The following is a 15,981-nucleotide window of genomic DNA, read 5'->3' as shown; positions in this document are numbered from 1 at the left end:
CCACATATTTACCCGCTAATCCCTCTAACCTACGCATCCCAGGACTCTCAGGGGCAATTTTTAACTTGGCCAATCAACCTAAGCCGCACATCTTTGGACTGTGGGAGGAAACCGGAGCACCCGGAGGAAACCCACGCAGACACGAGGAGAATGTGCAAACTCCACACAGACAGTGACCTGAGCCGGGAATCGAACCCGGGACCCTGGAGCTGTGAAGCAGCAGTGCTAACCACTGTGCTACCGTGCCACCCTATGCCTTCTAGACCTACCTATAACCCTCCATCCTATTAAGCTCCATGTACTCATCCAGGAGTCTCTTAAAAGACCCTATTGAGTTTGCCTCCACCACCACTGACGGCAGCTGATTCCACTCGCCCACCACCCTCTGTATGAAAAACTTACCCCTAACATTTCCCCTGTACCTACCCCCCCCAGCACCGTAAACCTGTGTCCTCTCGTAGCAGACATTTCCACCCTGGGAAAAAGCCTCTGAGAGTCCACCCGATCTATGCCTCTCAACATCTTATACACCTCTATTAGGTCTCCTCTCATTCTTCGTCTCTCCAAGGAGAAAATATAATCACTAAACCTTGCATTGCTGTCCCTGTGCTTTCTCATCGAGGACATGCACACTTCCCTGCTGTTCGAGCTGCACTCGTCCAGACAAGAATTGGTCCAGGGGAGTATTCCATCACACTCCTGACTTGTGCCTTCTAGATAGTGGACAGGCTTTGGGGAGTCAGGAGGTGAATTACTCGCCACTGGATTCCTAACCTCTGACATGCTTTGGTCGCCACAGTATTCATATAGATAGTCCAGTTCAGTTTCTGGCCAATGCTAACCCCCAGGATCTTGATAGTGGGTGAGTAATGCCATTGAATGTCAAGAGGCGATGGTTAGATTCTCTCTTGTTTAAGATGGCATTTGTGACACAAATGTTTCTTGCTACTTCTGTCACGTGTTTCTGGAATGTTTGGGTTTTTGTGTTGTATGTGTTTAGCGTGTGTGTAATCTGTTTCCATGTGTTGGTATGTATTTGTTGGTGTGTGTGTGTGTTGTCTATGTTTCCATATGTTAGTGTGTGTGTGTTTGCAAATGTTGCTTTGTTCCAGTTTCCCTGTGGGAAAGTGAATGCATACATTCAAACTCATGCTGATTTCTCTCAATTTGAACAGACCTTGGTTCACATGTACTCTGAGATGATTCATTCAGTTGGAGCAGCAGAAAAAGTCTTTGAATATCTAGACCGGAAATCCTGTGTTCCTACTGATGGGAAGTTGGAAGTTAGGAAACTGAAAGGAGATGTGAAATTCCAGAATGTATCCTTCTGCTACCCAACGAGATCCGATGTCCAGGTCTTAAAGGTAAAATTAGAATTGAGTTAAACCCAAATATCCCTAAGATCAGTTATTAATGGTAATATTACAGTGGATCCCAGTGAGATTGCAGATCAGATATTGACAGTAATTTTGGAATCTGATAAATCTGGGTGTCACTGGCTCGACCTGCATTTATTGCCCATCGCCAGTTGCCCTTGAGAACATGCTGGGTAAACTGCCTTCTTCGACCATTGTAGTCCATGAGGTGTAGGTACACTCACTGTGTTGTTAGAGAGGGAATTCCAGGATTTTAACCCAGTGATAGTGAAGGAATGGCGATATATTTCCAAGTCGGGATGGTGAGTGACTTGGAGGGGAACATCCAGGTGATGGTGTTCCCAGGTATCTGTTGTTCTTGTCCTTCTAGATGGAAGTGGTCATGGGATTGGAAGGTGCTGCCTAAGGAGGCCTGGTGAGTTCCTACAGTGTATCTTGTAGATGGTACAAATGGCTGCCACTGTTTGTCGGTGGTGGAGGGAGTAAGGATTTGTGGAAGGGGTGCCAATCAAGTGGGCTGCTTTGTCCTAGATGGTGTCGAGTTCTTGAGTGTTGTTGGAACTGCACTCATCCAGGCAATTGGAGAGTATTCCATCACACTCATGACTTGTGCCTTGTAGATGGTGGACAGATTCACCGAGGATTCCTCGTCTTTGACCTGCTCTGGTAGACACAGTAGTAATCCAGTTCAGCTTTTGGTAAATGATAGCCCCCAGGATGTTGATAGTGGAGATTTCAGCGATGGTAATACCATTGAATATTAAGGGGTGATAGTTAGATCCTCTCTTTTGGAGATGGTCATTTCCTGGCACTTGTGTGACATGTTTAGATCTTGCTACACTTGGACATGGACTGCTTCAGTATCGAGTCCTGAATGATGCTGAATATTGTGCTGTCATCAGCGAACATCCCCACTTCTGACCTTATAGAATAGAGACCTTGAAACTAGGAGCAAGAGTAAGCTATTCAGCCTTCTGAACCTGCTCCACCATTCAGTATGATCATGGATAATCCTCTGTCTCAATACCATACTCTCACACTCTTCCCTTGACACCTTTAGAGTGTAGAAATTTACTTCCTTCTTAAGTATATTCAGTGATTTAGCCTCCACAGCTTTCTGTGATAGAGATTTCCACAAGTTCACCACCTACTGAGTGAAGAAGTTTCTCCTCATCTCAGTCCTAAATGGCCTCCCCCATAACCTAAGACTGTGACTCCTTGTTCCAGACCCCCTAGCCAGAGGAAACAATATCCCTACATCCAGTCTATCCAGCCCTGTCAGAATTGTATACATTTCAATGAGATCCCCTCTCATTCTTCTAAATTCCAGTGATTACAGGTCCAGTCGATTCAATCTTTCCTCATACGACAATCCTCCAATAATCAGTCTGATGACCCGTCGCTGCACTCCCTCCATGGAAGATATATCCTTTCTTAGATGAGACCAAAACTGCAAACAGTACTCCAGGTGTGGTCTCACCAAGGCCCTGTACAGCTGCAGTAAGACATCCTTGCTCCTGTACTCAAGTCCTCTTGTAATGAAGGCCCACATACCATTTTCTTTTCTAATTGCTTGCTGCACCTGCATGCTTGCTTTCAGTGACTGTACTAGGACACTGAGATCCCTTTGTACATCAACATTTCCCATTCTATCTCCATTTCAATAATACTCTGCCATTCTGTTTTTCCTTCCAAAGTGGATAATTTCACCTTTATCCTGTTATCCTGCATCTGTTAAGAGACTCCAAGTTAAGTCAGTGGGCAAACACATAGAGTCATACAGCGCAGAGTCATGTAGCACAGAACAGGCCCTTTGGCCCATCGCGTTGTCACTGCCTGCTGCATTCCTATGATGACCCATCCTCCTGTGATCAGAGAAGGGTCATTGATGAAGCAGCTAAAAATGGCAAGGCCTAGGACACTATCTTGAGGGTCTCCTGCAGAGATGTCCTGGAGCTGAGATTATTGACCTTTAACCACACCACCTTCCTTTCTGCCAGGTCTGACTCCAACCAGTGGAGAGTTTACCCCAATTCCCATTGACTCCAGTTTTGCTAGGACTCTTTGATGCCACACTCCTTGATGTGAAGGGCAGTCACTCTTATCACACCTCTAGGTCTCTAGGTTCAGCCCTTTTATCCCTGTGTGAACCAAGCTGAGCTGAGTGGGGCGGCACGGTAGCACAGTGGTTAGTACTGCTGTTTCACAGCTCCAGGGACCTGGGTTCGAACCCCGGCTCGGGTTGCTATCTGTGTGGAGTTTGCACATTCTCCCTGTGTCTGCGTGGGTTTCCTCCGGGTGCTCCGGTTTCCTCCCACAGTCCAAAGATGTGCGGGTTAGGTTGATTGGCCATTCTAAATTGCCCCTTAGTGTCCCGGGATGCATAGGTTAGAGGGATTAGTGGGTAAATATGTAGGGATATGAGGATAGGGCCTGGGTGGGATTGTGGTTGGTGCAGACTCGATGGGCCGAATGGCCTCTTTCTGCACTGTAGAATTCTATGATTTCTATGAGAACTCAAATTGAGCCTCAGTAAGCAGGTTATTGCTCAGCAACTGCCACTTGATAGCATTCTTTATGACCTCTTCCATCACTTTACAGATGATTGAGAGTAGACTGATTGGACGGTAAATGGTCGGGTTGGATTTGTCCTATTTCTTGAGTACAGGACATACCTTGGCAATTTTCCATTTGGCGGGTAGATGCCAGTGTTGTAGCTTACTGTAACATCTTGGCTGGGGCATGGCAAGGTCTGGAAGAAAGGTCTTCAGGACTATTGCTGGAATGTTTTCAGGGCGCATAGCCTTTGCAGTGTCCAGTGCCTTCAACCATTTCTTGATATTACGTGGAGTGAATTGAATTGGCTGAAGACTGACATCTGTGATGCTGGGATCTCTGGAGGAGGCCAAGATGGATCATCCACTCGCACTTCTGGCTGAAGGTTGCTGCGAATGCTTCAGCCTTATCTTTTGCACTGATGTGCTGGGCTCCTCCATCATTGAGGATAGGGATTGTGGCGCCTCCTCCTCCACTGAGTTGTTTAATTGTCCAACACCATTCACGGCTGGATGTGGCAGGACTGCAGCGCTTAGATCTGATCCATTTGTTATGGAATCACTTGGCTTCGTCTATTCCTTGCCGTTTATGCTGTTTGGCAAGCTTAGTCTGTGTTGTACCTTCATGAGGTTGACACTCATTTTTAGGTATGCTTGGTGTTGTTGCTGGCATGCTCTGCTGCACTCTTCAATGAACATTGCCCTCAGTTTTCAGTATTTAAGCTTTTGTTGGCCACTTAGATCATAGAATCCTACAGAGCAGAAGAAGGCCATTCGGCCCATCGAGTCTGCACTGACCACAATCCAACTCAGGCCCTACACCCATAATGCCATGCATTTGCCCTAGCTAGTTCCCCTGACACTAAGGGGCAATTTAGCATGGCCAATCCACCTAACCCGCATATCTTTGGACTGTGGGAGGAAACTGGAGCACCCGGAGGAAACCCACGCAGATACGGGGAGAATGTGCAAACTCCACACAGTGACCCAAGCCGGGAATTGAACCCGGGTGCCTGGCGGTGTGAGGCAGCAGTACTAACCACTGTGTCACCATGCCGTCCTGAGTCTGAGGAACAAACATTGATCTCCATTCCTTTGTACCAGATTTCAGCCTCCTTCAAGGAATGGATTCACCCCTGAGTGGTGACGAACAAAATGCTTTCTTTTGCAAGTTACAGATCACGTTTCCTGTCTCCTGAATTACTCCAAGCTGAAGTGCTACTTATGAATATTCTATTTCTTTTCAGAATGTGTCCTTTGAGCTGAAGTGTGGTGAGATCACAGCCCTGGTGGGCCCCTCTGGTGGGGGGAAGACCACCTGTGTGGCTCTGCTGGAGAGGTTTTATCAACCCCAGTCCGGAGAGATTCTGCTCGACGGAAAACCCATCGAGGAATACGAACACAAATATTATCACAACAAGGTGAGGAACAGAGTGTAATATACACAGGGACAGAGTGTGATGCCAATGGGGACCCAGCGTGGGCCAGGCACCGGGTGCAGTGCCCCCAGAAGCAGAGACAGACAACCTCCCCCTTAAAAAGAAATGAACCAACAATATGAAAAGATGGCTTCATTTTTCAAAATCTCTATTAGTACTCTATAAGTTATATATCTTATGGATGCAAACTTAACAATACTACAGTCCAATCCAGTGTCCTAACTACTTGTTATGTGAAGAAGTTTTTCCTCGTGTTTCCATTGCTTCTTTTCCCAATTATCTTAAATCTGTTCCCTCTGATTCTCAATCCTTCCACCAATTGGAACAATTTCTCCCCGTCTACCCTGTCCAGACCTCTCATGATTTTGAAAATCTTTATCAAAGTCTCCTCTCAATCTTCTCTTCTCCAAGGAGAACAGCCCAACCTCTCCAATCTGTCCACCTAACTGAAGTTCCCCATTTCTGGAACCATCCTCGTGAATCTTTTCTGCAATGCCTTCACATCTTCCTTATTTTACATCTCTCCATTACAGAAACAAGAGGAAGTTGTTCAGCCCCAACATGCATGTCTACTATCAGACTGCATTATATCTGATCTTTGTTAACACTATCTACCCGCCTTGGTTCCATCCCCCTCAAAACCGTTGATAAATAAAAATCTTATCAATTTCCATCCTTAAATCATCAAGTGACCTCCATCCTCAACAGCCTTAGTGAGGAGAGAGGGTTTCAGATTTTCATTCTACCAACACCTTTTTACTTTATTCCCCCCTGTTTCTGACTCGCTTGAGTGTGAGGATTCATTTCCTCACACTCGTGTCAGAAGAAAGCCTTTGTTTTCCAAGTTTCCCCTCATGACGAAACTCTAGGATCATCTCCGAGTCTCCCTTGCTTCTTCTCCAGTCTCCCAGATGCGATGTGAAATCTCTGCTCACTCTGATGGATTATTTTGACAAAGAGCCGGGGCATTTTCCTTGGCGTCCTGACCAATATTTACCCCTCAAAAAAACCCATCAAAAACACACTGGTTATCTAGTCAGTGGCATCCTGCTGATTGTGCGCCATTTTTACATTATTACTTGGATTCACAGGAGGGTGGATGTTCTTGACTAGGCCACCATTTATTACCCATTTCTAATTATCCATAAGAACCCTGTGTCAAAACCGACTAAGTTATTTCCTTGCATTACAATATTGACTATACTTCACAAGGAGCTTCATTGGCCTTAACGTACTTCAGGACATTCTGAAATATATTGTTCCTTTCTGTCTATTCATTCCCCTCTCTTTCTCTCTCTCACATTCTTAGCCCAGTGGAGAACAGTTTCCACAGCACTCACTATTCTCCCCTAATACACTCACATTTACACCGTTCTGTAACCGTACTGTACTCTGTGTATCTGCTGGTGATTTTGAACTAAGCTGGTATGTTTTTGTTCTTCCTTTCCCAGTTGGGTCTAGTAGGCCAGGAGCCTGTGCTGTTCGCACTCTCTATCCAGGAGAATATCTGCTACGGCCTCCCGAAATGTCCAATGAGCTCCGTCATTGCAGCAGCTCAAAGAGCCAATGCCCATGTGTTCATCAAGAGACTGGAGCACGGATACGACACAGGTATCATTGCACACCATCGCATGAGACATAGAATCTGGGAGCATGAGTAGGCCATTCGGCCCTTCGAGCCTACTTCACCATTCATTATGATCATGGCTGATCCTAATCTCCATGCCTCTCTCCCCAGACTGCTTGATGCCATTTAAATTTAAATCTCATTCTTGAATACATTCAGTGACTTAACTCCACAGCTTTCTGTGGTAGTGAATTCCAAAGATTCACTATCCTTTGAATGAAGAAATTTCTCCTCATCTCAGTCCTAAATGGTCCATATCCAGAGATTGTGTCCCCTGGTTCTAGGCTCCCCAACCAGGGAAAAAGTCCTCCGTGCATCAATGCTGTCCAGTCCCATTAGAATTTTATACTTTTCTCATATAATCAATTCAATGCAGAAGGAGGCCATTTGACCCATCATGTCTGCACCATCTCTTCCAAGCCCTTTCCCCGCCATATCCCCATAACCTCATGGCTAATCCATCTAACCTACACATCTTTGGAGTGTGGGAGGAAACCGGAGCACCCTGAGGAAACCCGTGCAGACACGGGGTGAACTTGCAAGCACCACACAGACAGTCACACAGGGCCAGAATTGAACCCAGGTCCCTGGTACTGTGAGGCAGCAGTGTTAACCACTCTACCACTATGCTGCCCTATATTTCAATGCGATACCTTTCATTCTTCTAAATTCCAGTAAATACAGGCCCAGTTGAATCAATCTCTCCTCATAGTCCCATCAACCCCAGTATCAGCCTGGTGAACCTCTGCTGCACCCCCTCTATGACAAGTGTATTCTTTCTTAGATAGGGAGACCAAAACTGCATTCAATCCACCAAGTGTTGTCTCACCAAGGCCCTGTATAACTGCATTAAGACATCCCTACTTCTGAACTAACATCTTCTTGCAATGAAGGCCAACATACCATTTGCGTTCCGAATTGCTTGCTGCACATGCCTCTCCATTCTCATTGACTAGTGTACAAGGTCACCCAGATCCCTTTATAGATCTACATTTCCCAATATATCATATTAAATAATGCTTCCTGTTTTTCATACCAGAGTGTATAATTTCATATTTATCCATATTCTACTGCATCTGCAATGTGTTTGCCCACTCAGTCAACTTGTCTACACCTTTAGGCCGCCTTGCATCCTCCTCACAACTCAAAATTCCATCCAGTTTTGTGTCGTCAGCAAATTTGGAAATGTTACATTTGGTTCCCTCATCCATGTCATTTATATATATATCGTGAACAGGTTGGGTCCAAGCTCGGATCCCTGTGCTACCCCGCTAGTCATTGCCTGCCACTCAGAAAAAGATCCATTTATTTCTACTTCCTGTCTCCTGTCTGTCAAGCAATTCTCGACCCATGCCAATACATTACCTATATCCCAGGTGCTTTAATTTTTCCCACTAACCTCTTATGAGGAACCTTATCAAAAGCTTTCTGAAAGTCCAAATGTACCATATCCTTTATCTAATCTACTAGTTACATCCTCAAAAAACTCCAGTAGATTTGTTAAGCATGAGTTTCCTCTGGGTGCTCCGGTTTCCTCCCACAGTCCAAAGATGTGCGGGTTAGGTTGATTGGCCATGCTAAAATTGCCCCTTAGTGTCCTGAGATGCGTAGGTTAAAGGGATTAGTGGGTAAATATGGAGGGATATGGGGGTAGGGCCTGGGTGGGATTGTGGTCGGTGCAGACTCGATGGGCCAAATGGCCTCTTTCTGCACTGTAGGGTTTCTATGGCGTTTCCGTTCGTAACCCCATGCTGGCTTTGTCCAACCCCGTTAATGCTTTCTGAATGTTCTGTTATCACGTCTTTTATAACAGACTCCAGCATCTTCCCACTACTGATGTCAGGCTCACTGGTCTGTAATTCTCCCTATTAGAACATAGAACATTACAGTGCAGTACAGGCCCTTCGGCCCTCGATGTTGCGCCGACCAGTGAAACCAATCTAAAGCCTCTCTAATCTACACTATTCCAATATCATCCATATGTTTATCCAATAACCATTTGAATGCTCTTAATGTTGACGAGTCCACTACTGCTGCAGGCAGGGCATTCCACGCCCTTACTACTATTGTCTCTCTATCTCCATTTTTAAATAGTGGCCACCCTCCAGCCTCCAGAGTCTATAGAATTTTGGAAGATGACCATTAATACATCCAATATTTCCAGGGTCACTTCCTTTAATCCTCTGGGATGCAGATTATCAGGCCCTGGTGATTTATTAGCCTTTAACCATATTAATTTCCCCAGCACCATTTTCTCACCAATACTAATTTCCTTCAATTCCACCTCCTCACTAGACCCCTGGTTCCCTAACATTTCTGGGGGTTTTTGAGCCTCTTTTGTGAAGACAGAATCAAAGTATGTGTCCGATACTTCTGCAATTTCTTTGTTCCCCATTATCATTTCCCCGGCTTCTGGTTTTAAGGGGCCTACATTTGTATTTACTAATATTTTTCTCCCCACATAGCTATAGAAACTTTGAGAGTCAGCTTCTATGTTCCCAGCAAGCCAGTAGTGGTATTGGAACTGGCCCTTTATAATTGGGGTCAACCCTGAAACTCGGAGTGACTGCTGGTGACTCCAGAACTGGAGTGACCTCAGCACCACGAGTGACTGCTAGTGACCCTGGCTCTGACAGTGACTGAGTGACTCCACAGCTGAGCGTGACCAAGACGCCCGGTCAATAAGCACAATTTCAGGATTATTAATCATCAGAGTATGACCACTTCAATCACAGAACTGTTACAGTGCAGTAATCCCAGCGAATTACTGGTGAGGATTCTGATGAGTTTCTGCTAAGAATACCTCGTTCATTTCTGTGTGGCTTCCAGTGTATTACTGCCAGGGATTGCAGTGAGTTATTGTGGGGGGGGGGGTTTCGGTGAGTTACTGCCTGGATTTGTGTATTATTGTGGGGTATTGCAGTGTGGATTGTCTCTTCCACCATTGACAGTATTTGACCATCACTGAGGCACATGTTGTTCTGTTCAGATGTAGGCGAGGCAGGTGGACAGCTCTCTGCCGGGGAGAAGCAGAGAATAGCCATCGCCCGGGCACTCATCCGACAGCCACAGATACTCGTGCTGGATGAGGCCACCAGTTCACTGGACGTGGAGAGTGAGCACACGGTAAGCTGGTGCCTGATTAATAGACACAAAAACGGAAAGTGCTGGATAAACTCAGCAGGTCTGGCAGCGCCTGTGCAGAGAGAAGAAAAAGTTAACGTTTCACTTCCATATGACTAAAGAGCTAAACAGAGGCAGAATTGTGATGGATTTAATACTGTAGACAAGGCGGTGGAGCAGATTAAGGTCAGTGATTAGTTTGAACTGGGAGAGATTGCAACAAAGATGTGTAGGGCACAAGACAGAGGAAGTGTGAAATGTGAAGGTGCTAGCAGTAGCATAAAGATATCAGAATGTGTTAATGGGAATATAAAGGCCAGTGCTCAGTGAAAGCTAAACTTAGGAATCGTAGAATTGTTGCGGCACATAAGGAGGTCACTTAGCCCATTGAGTCTGCACTGGCAATCCAAATGAGTAAGAAGTCTCATAACACCAGGTTAAAGTCCAACAGGTTTATTTGGTAGCAAAATCCACTAGCTTTCGGAGCGCTGCCCCTTCGTCAGATGAGCATCATGGCTTTAGTGCCATTCCCTGTGTTACGGTGCGGAGGTTGTTCTCCTTTTGAGACGTAATGCTGAATTCCCCAAAGAACCCCCGCCTCATAATCTGTTAAAAGTGTGTGGGAAGGTGTGAACTGTTCTTCAGTAATGTTTAGTGGGCAACTAACAGAAATACCTGACACTCACTTTAAGATGAACACTTAACACTTTTTTAATTTAACGAACTGGGAACTTTAGCTAAACAAGTAACATACTGGATAAAATAAGATTCTACTGCAATGCTGTTCAAATAAATACAATACTCATTCATTAACCAAAAATATAATAACAGAATTCAGTCACTCTTTAAAAAAAATACAACCAGGTTTTGTGGCTTTAAGAAACTTTTGGAGTTCTTCTGTTGATTTTTCTGCCTGTCAGTTCTTTCTGATTTTGGTACCTTTCGCCAGTTCGATGGTGAGTTCTCATTCACATTCACATGCCTGAAGCCTGTTACCAGGGCAACCCTGCTGTCTTGCCTTGGATTTGGAAACAAATATTTCAGCTTGGACTCTGAATGTACTTTGCATATTAAACCTCCAAGCACTGAAACAAAACACCAGCTTTTAAAGGAAACACACAATGTTTTATCCCTCGAGCATTTTCTTTACATCTTTAGAAACTCAACTTCACAACACCTGCCTTTTCCCTGTCCCTCTGTACATTGTTTCTATTCAAATAATCATCCAATGTCCACTTGAATGCCTCAGTTGAATCTGTCTCCACCACACTTCAAGGCAGTGCATTGCAGACCCCAACCATTCGCTACAGGAAAAAGTTTTTCTCACATCACATTTGCTTCTTTTTGCAAATCACTTTAAATCTGTGCCCTCTCGTTCTTGATTATTTTTCAAGCAGGAACAGTTTCTCCCTATCTACTCTGTCCAGCCCCTTTATGAATTTGAACATCTCTATCAAACTCTTCTCAGCCTCCTTCTCTCCAAGGAGAACAGTCCCAACCTCTTCAATCTAACCTCAAAACTGAAGTTTCTCATTACTAGAACTGTTCTTGTAAATCTCTTCTTCACTCTCTCCTATGCATTTTACACCCTTCCTATAGTGTGGCACCCAGAACTGTACACTATATTCCAGCTGAGGTCTAACTAAATCTTGTATACGTTCAGCATAACCTCCTTGCTCTTGTACTCTGAAAGCCCAGAATACTACATGCTTTATTAACTGCGCTCTCTACCTATCCTGACACCTCCAATGATTTATGCACATATACACCCAGCTCACTCTGCTCCTGCGCACCTTTAAGAATTTTATCCCTGATTTTATATTGTCTCTCTATATTCTTCCTACAAAAATGCATCACCTCACACTTCTCTGCATTGAACTTCATCTGCCACCTATCTGTCCAATCCACCAACAAATGATGGATGGTCCGTTGGGGGAGGGGGAGATTTTCTTTAGGACGATCTTGATGAATAGAGTGCTTAAAATTACTGCTGTAATAGGGCTTTAATACAGTGTTGCAGAGTGTAGAAAGCTTGGGTTTATTATTGATGTAACAGAGGTTTAACACAATGTAATAGAGAACTCGATGGGGGAATGCAGGTGGAGAAGACAAGACCAGCATTGTCACACATTGAGTTACACTGATCCAGAGTGTTTAATATAAGGTGGTCAGGAACTCCTGGGGATGGGGAGAATCACCAGTTCAAAGTAATTGGAGAGTAAGAGTGGGTGAGAAGCAGTATTGTACCCATGCACACCCATCAATATCCCTTCGAAGGGCTGAGTGAGGTTACAATTGCCCCTATTGGTGGGTAGATAATGGGGGGTAGATAATTAGGGCCTTAATGCTTATGCGGAATTTGGATGTGGTTGTGGTGACGGAAACTTGGTTAAAAGAAGGACAGGACTGGCAGCTGAATATTCCGGGGTATAAGTGTTTTAGTCGAGACAGAGGAGGGGCTAAAAAAGGTGGGGGAGTAGCGATATTAGTTAAGGAGCATATTACCGCGGTGCAGAGGGTAGACAACTTAGAGGGGTCATGTACTGAGTCGCTGTGGGTGGAACTCAGAAACAGGAAGGGTGCAGTCACTATGCTGGGGGTGTACTACAGACCACCCAACAGCCCACGGGAAGTGGAGGAAAGGATATGTCAGGAGATTCTGGATAGGTGCAGAAAAAATAGGGTTGTTGTAGTGGGGGACTTTAATTTCCCTGGCACAGACTGGAAAGTGCTTAGAGCTGGGGTTCCGGACGGGGAGGAATTTGTAAAATGCGTACTGGAAGGTTCTTTGGAACAGTATGTGGATAGCCCGACTAGAGAGGGGGCCATGCTGGACCTAGTTCTGGGAAATGAGCCCGGTCAGGTCGTCAAAGTTTCGGTAGGGGAACATGTGGCAAATAGTGACCACAACTCTGTTAACTTTAGGATAGTAATGGACAAGGATGAGTGCTGTCCTATGGGCAGGGTGCTAAATTGGGGGAAGGCTAACTATAGCCGGATTAGGCAGGAATTGGTGGATGTTGATTGGGAGAGGATGTTCGAGGGTAAGTCCGCGTCTGGCATTTGGGAGTCTTTTAAGGAACTATTGATAAGGCTGCAGGATAGGCATGTGCCTGTAAAAAGGAAAAATAGGAAAGGTAGGATTCGAGAGCCGTGGATAACCAGGGAAATTGAGGATCTGATTAAAATGAAAAGGGAGGCGTACGTTAAGTCCAGGCAACTGAAAACAGATGGAGCTCTGGAGGAATACAGAGAGAGTAGGAAAGAGCTCAAACGGGGAGTTAGAAGGGCAAAAAGAGGTCACGAGATGTTCTTGGCAGGCAGGATTAAGGAGAATCCTAAGGCATTCTATTCATACGTTAGGAACAAAAGAGTTGTCAGGGAGAAAATCGGACCTCTCAGGGACAAAGGAGGGGAATTATGCTTAGAACCCAAGGGAATAGGGGAGATCCTAAATGAATACTTTGCATCGGTATTCACGAAGGAGAGGGGCGTGTTAACCGGGAGTGTCTCGGAGGGAGGTGTTGACCCGTTAGAGAAAATCTCCATTAGAAGAGAGGAAGTGTTAGGTTTTTTAGGGAACATTAAAACTGACAAAGCCCCAGGGCCTGATGGCATCTATCCTCGACTGCTCAGGGAGACGAGAGATGAAATTGCTGGGCCTCTGATGGAAATCTTTGTCGCTTCTTTGGACACGGGTGAGGTCCCTGAGGATTGGAGGATAGCGAATGTGGTCCCGTTGTTTAAGAAGGGTAACAGGGATAACCCAGGAAATTATAGGCCGGTGAGCTTGACGTCCGTGGTAGGGAAGTTGTTGGAGAGGATTCTTCGAGACAGGATGTATGTGCATTTAGAACGGAACAATCTCATTAGTGACAGACAGCATGGTTTTGTAAGAGGGAGGGTCGTGCCTTACAAATTTGGTGGAGTCTTTTGAGGAAGTGACAAAAACGGTTGATGAAGGAAGGGCCGTGGATGTCGTCTATATGGATTTCAGTAAGGCATTTGACAAAGTCCCACATGGCAGGTTGGTTAAGAAGGTTAAGGCTCATGGGATACAAGGAGAAGTGGCTAGATGGGTGGAGAACTGGCTTGGCCATAGGAAGAAGTTTAACAACACCAGGTTAAAGTCCAACAGGTTTATTTGGGAGCAAAAGCCACACAAGCTTTCGGAGCTGCAAGCCCCTTCTTCAGGTGAGTGGGAATTCTGTTCACAAACAGAGCATATAAAGACACAAACTCAATTTACATGAATAATGGTTGGAATGCGAATACTTACAACTAATCAAGTCTTTAAGAAACAAAACAATGTGAGTGGAGAGAGCATCAAGACAGGCTAAAAAGATGTGTATTGTCTCCAGACAAGACAGCCAGTGAAACTCTGTGGGGGTTACAGATAGTGTGACATGAACCCAATATCCCAGTTGAGGCCGTCCTCGTGTGTGCGGAACTTGGCTATCAGTTTCTGCTCAGCGACTCTGCGCCGTCGTGTGTCGCGAAGGCCGCCTTGGAGAACGCTTACCCGAATATCAGAGGCCGAATGCCCGTGACCGCTGAAGTGCTCCCCAACAGGAAGAGAACAGTCTTGCCTGGTGATTGTCGAGCGGTGTTCATTCATCCGTTGTCGCAGCGCCTGCATGGTTTCCCCAATGTACCATACCTCGGGACATCCTTTCTTGCAGCGTATCAGGTAGACAACGTTGGCCGAGTTGCAAGAGTATGTACCGTGTACCTGGTGGATGGTGTTCTCACGTGAGATGATGGCATCTGTGTCGATGATCCGGCACGTCTTGCAGAGGTTGCTGTGGCAGGGTTGTGTGGTGTCATGGTCACTGTTCTCCTGAAGGCTGGGTAGTTTGCTGCGGACAATGGTCTGTTTGAGGTTGTGCGGTTGTTTGAAGGCAAGAAGTGGGGGTGTGGGGATGGCCTTGGTGAGATGTTCGTCTTCATCAATGACACGTTGAAGGCTCCGGAGGAGATGCTGTAGTTTCTCCGCTCCGGGGAAGTACTGGACAACGAAGGGTACTCTGTCCACTGTGTCCCGTGTTTGTCTTCTGAGGAGGTCGGTGCGGTTTTTTGCTGTGGCGCGTCGGAACTGTCGATCAATGAGTCGAGCGCCATATCCTGTTCTTATGAGGGCATCTTTCAGCGTCTGGAGGTGTCTGTTGCGATCCTCCTCATCCGAGCAGATCCTGTGTATGCGGAGGGCTTGTCCGTAGGGGATGACTTCTTTAACGTGTTTAGGGTGGAAGCTGGAGAAGTGGAGCATCGTGAGGTTATAGAACATAGAACATAGAAAGCCACAGCACAAACAGGCCCTTCGGCCCACAGGTTGCGCCGATCACATCCCCACCTCTAGGCCTATCTATAGCCCTCAATCCCATTAAATCCCATGTACTCATCCAGAAGTTATCCGTGGGCTTGCGGTACAGTGAGGTGCTGAGGTGACTGTCCTTAATGGAGATGCGTGTGTCCAAGAATGCAACCGATTCCGGAGAGTAGACCATGGTGAGTCTGATGGTGGGATGGAACTTGTTGATGTCATCATATAGTTGTTTCAGTGATTGTTCACATGAGTCCAAAGGAAGAAAATGTCATCGATGTATCTAGTGTATAGCATCGGTTGAAGGTCCCGTGCGGTGAAGAAGTCTTGTTCGAACCTGTGCATGAAGATGTTGGCATATTGAGGTGCGAATTTGGTCCCCATGGCTGTTCCGTGTGTCTGGATGAAGAACTGGTTGTTGAAGGTGAAGATGTTGTGGTCCAGGATGAAGCGGATGAGATGTAAAATTGCATCGGGAAACTGGCAGTTGTTGGCGCTGAGCACTGAGGCCGTTGCAGCAATGCCATCGTCATGGGGG

The 15,981-nt window shown here is 45.8% G+C and overlaps 2 protein-coding genes across 2 annotated transcripts in view; both read left to right on the top strand.

The window, feature by feature from the left end:
* Positions 1-15,981, top strand: part of LOC144497116 (proteasome subunit beta type-8-like) — an 811,476-nt gene that overhangs the window by 99,249 nt on the left and 696,246 nt on the right.
* The window catches only part of LOC144497110 (antigen peptide transporter 2-like), a 32,096-nt gene that overhangs the window by 12,073 nt on the left and 4,042 nt on the right, over positions 1-15,981 (top strand). Inside the window, exons 7-10 of the mRNA XM_078217891.1 lie at positions 1,176-1,364; positions 5,179-5,352; positions 6,822-6,981; positions 9,987-10,123. Coding sequence (XP_078074017.1) covers positions 1,176-1,364; positions 5,179-5,352; positions 6,822-6,981; positions 9,987-10,123 — 660 coding nt within the window. The remainder of the gene's footprint in view (positions 1-1,175; positions 1,365-5,178; positions 5,353-6,821; positions 6,982-9,986; positions 10,124-15,981) is intronic.

The sequence above is a fragment of the Mustelus asterias genome, chromosome 8 (assembly GCF_964213995.1).
Source record: "Mustelus asterias chromosome 8, sMusAst1.hap1.1, whole genome shotgun sequence".
Taxonomy (NCBI): domain Eukaryota; kingdom Metazoa; phylum Chordata; class Chondrichthyes; order Carcharhiniformes; family Triakidae; genus Mustelus; species Mustelus asterias.
The sequence above is the reverse complement of the archived record's forward strand: the minus strand, read 5'-3'. Positions and strand labels throughout refer to the sequence as shown.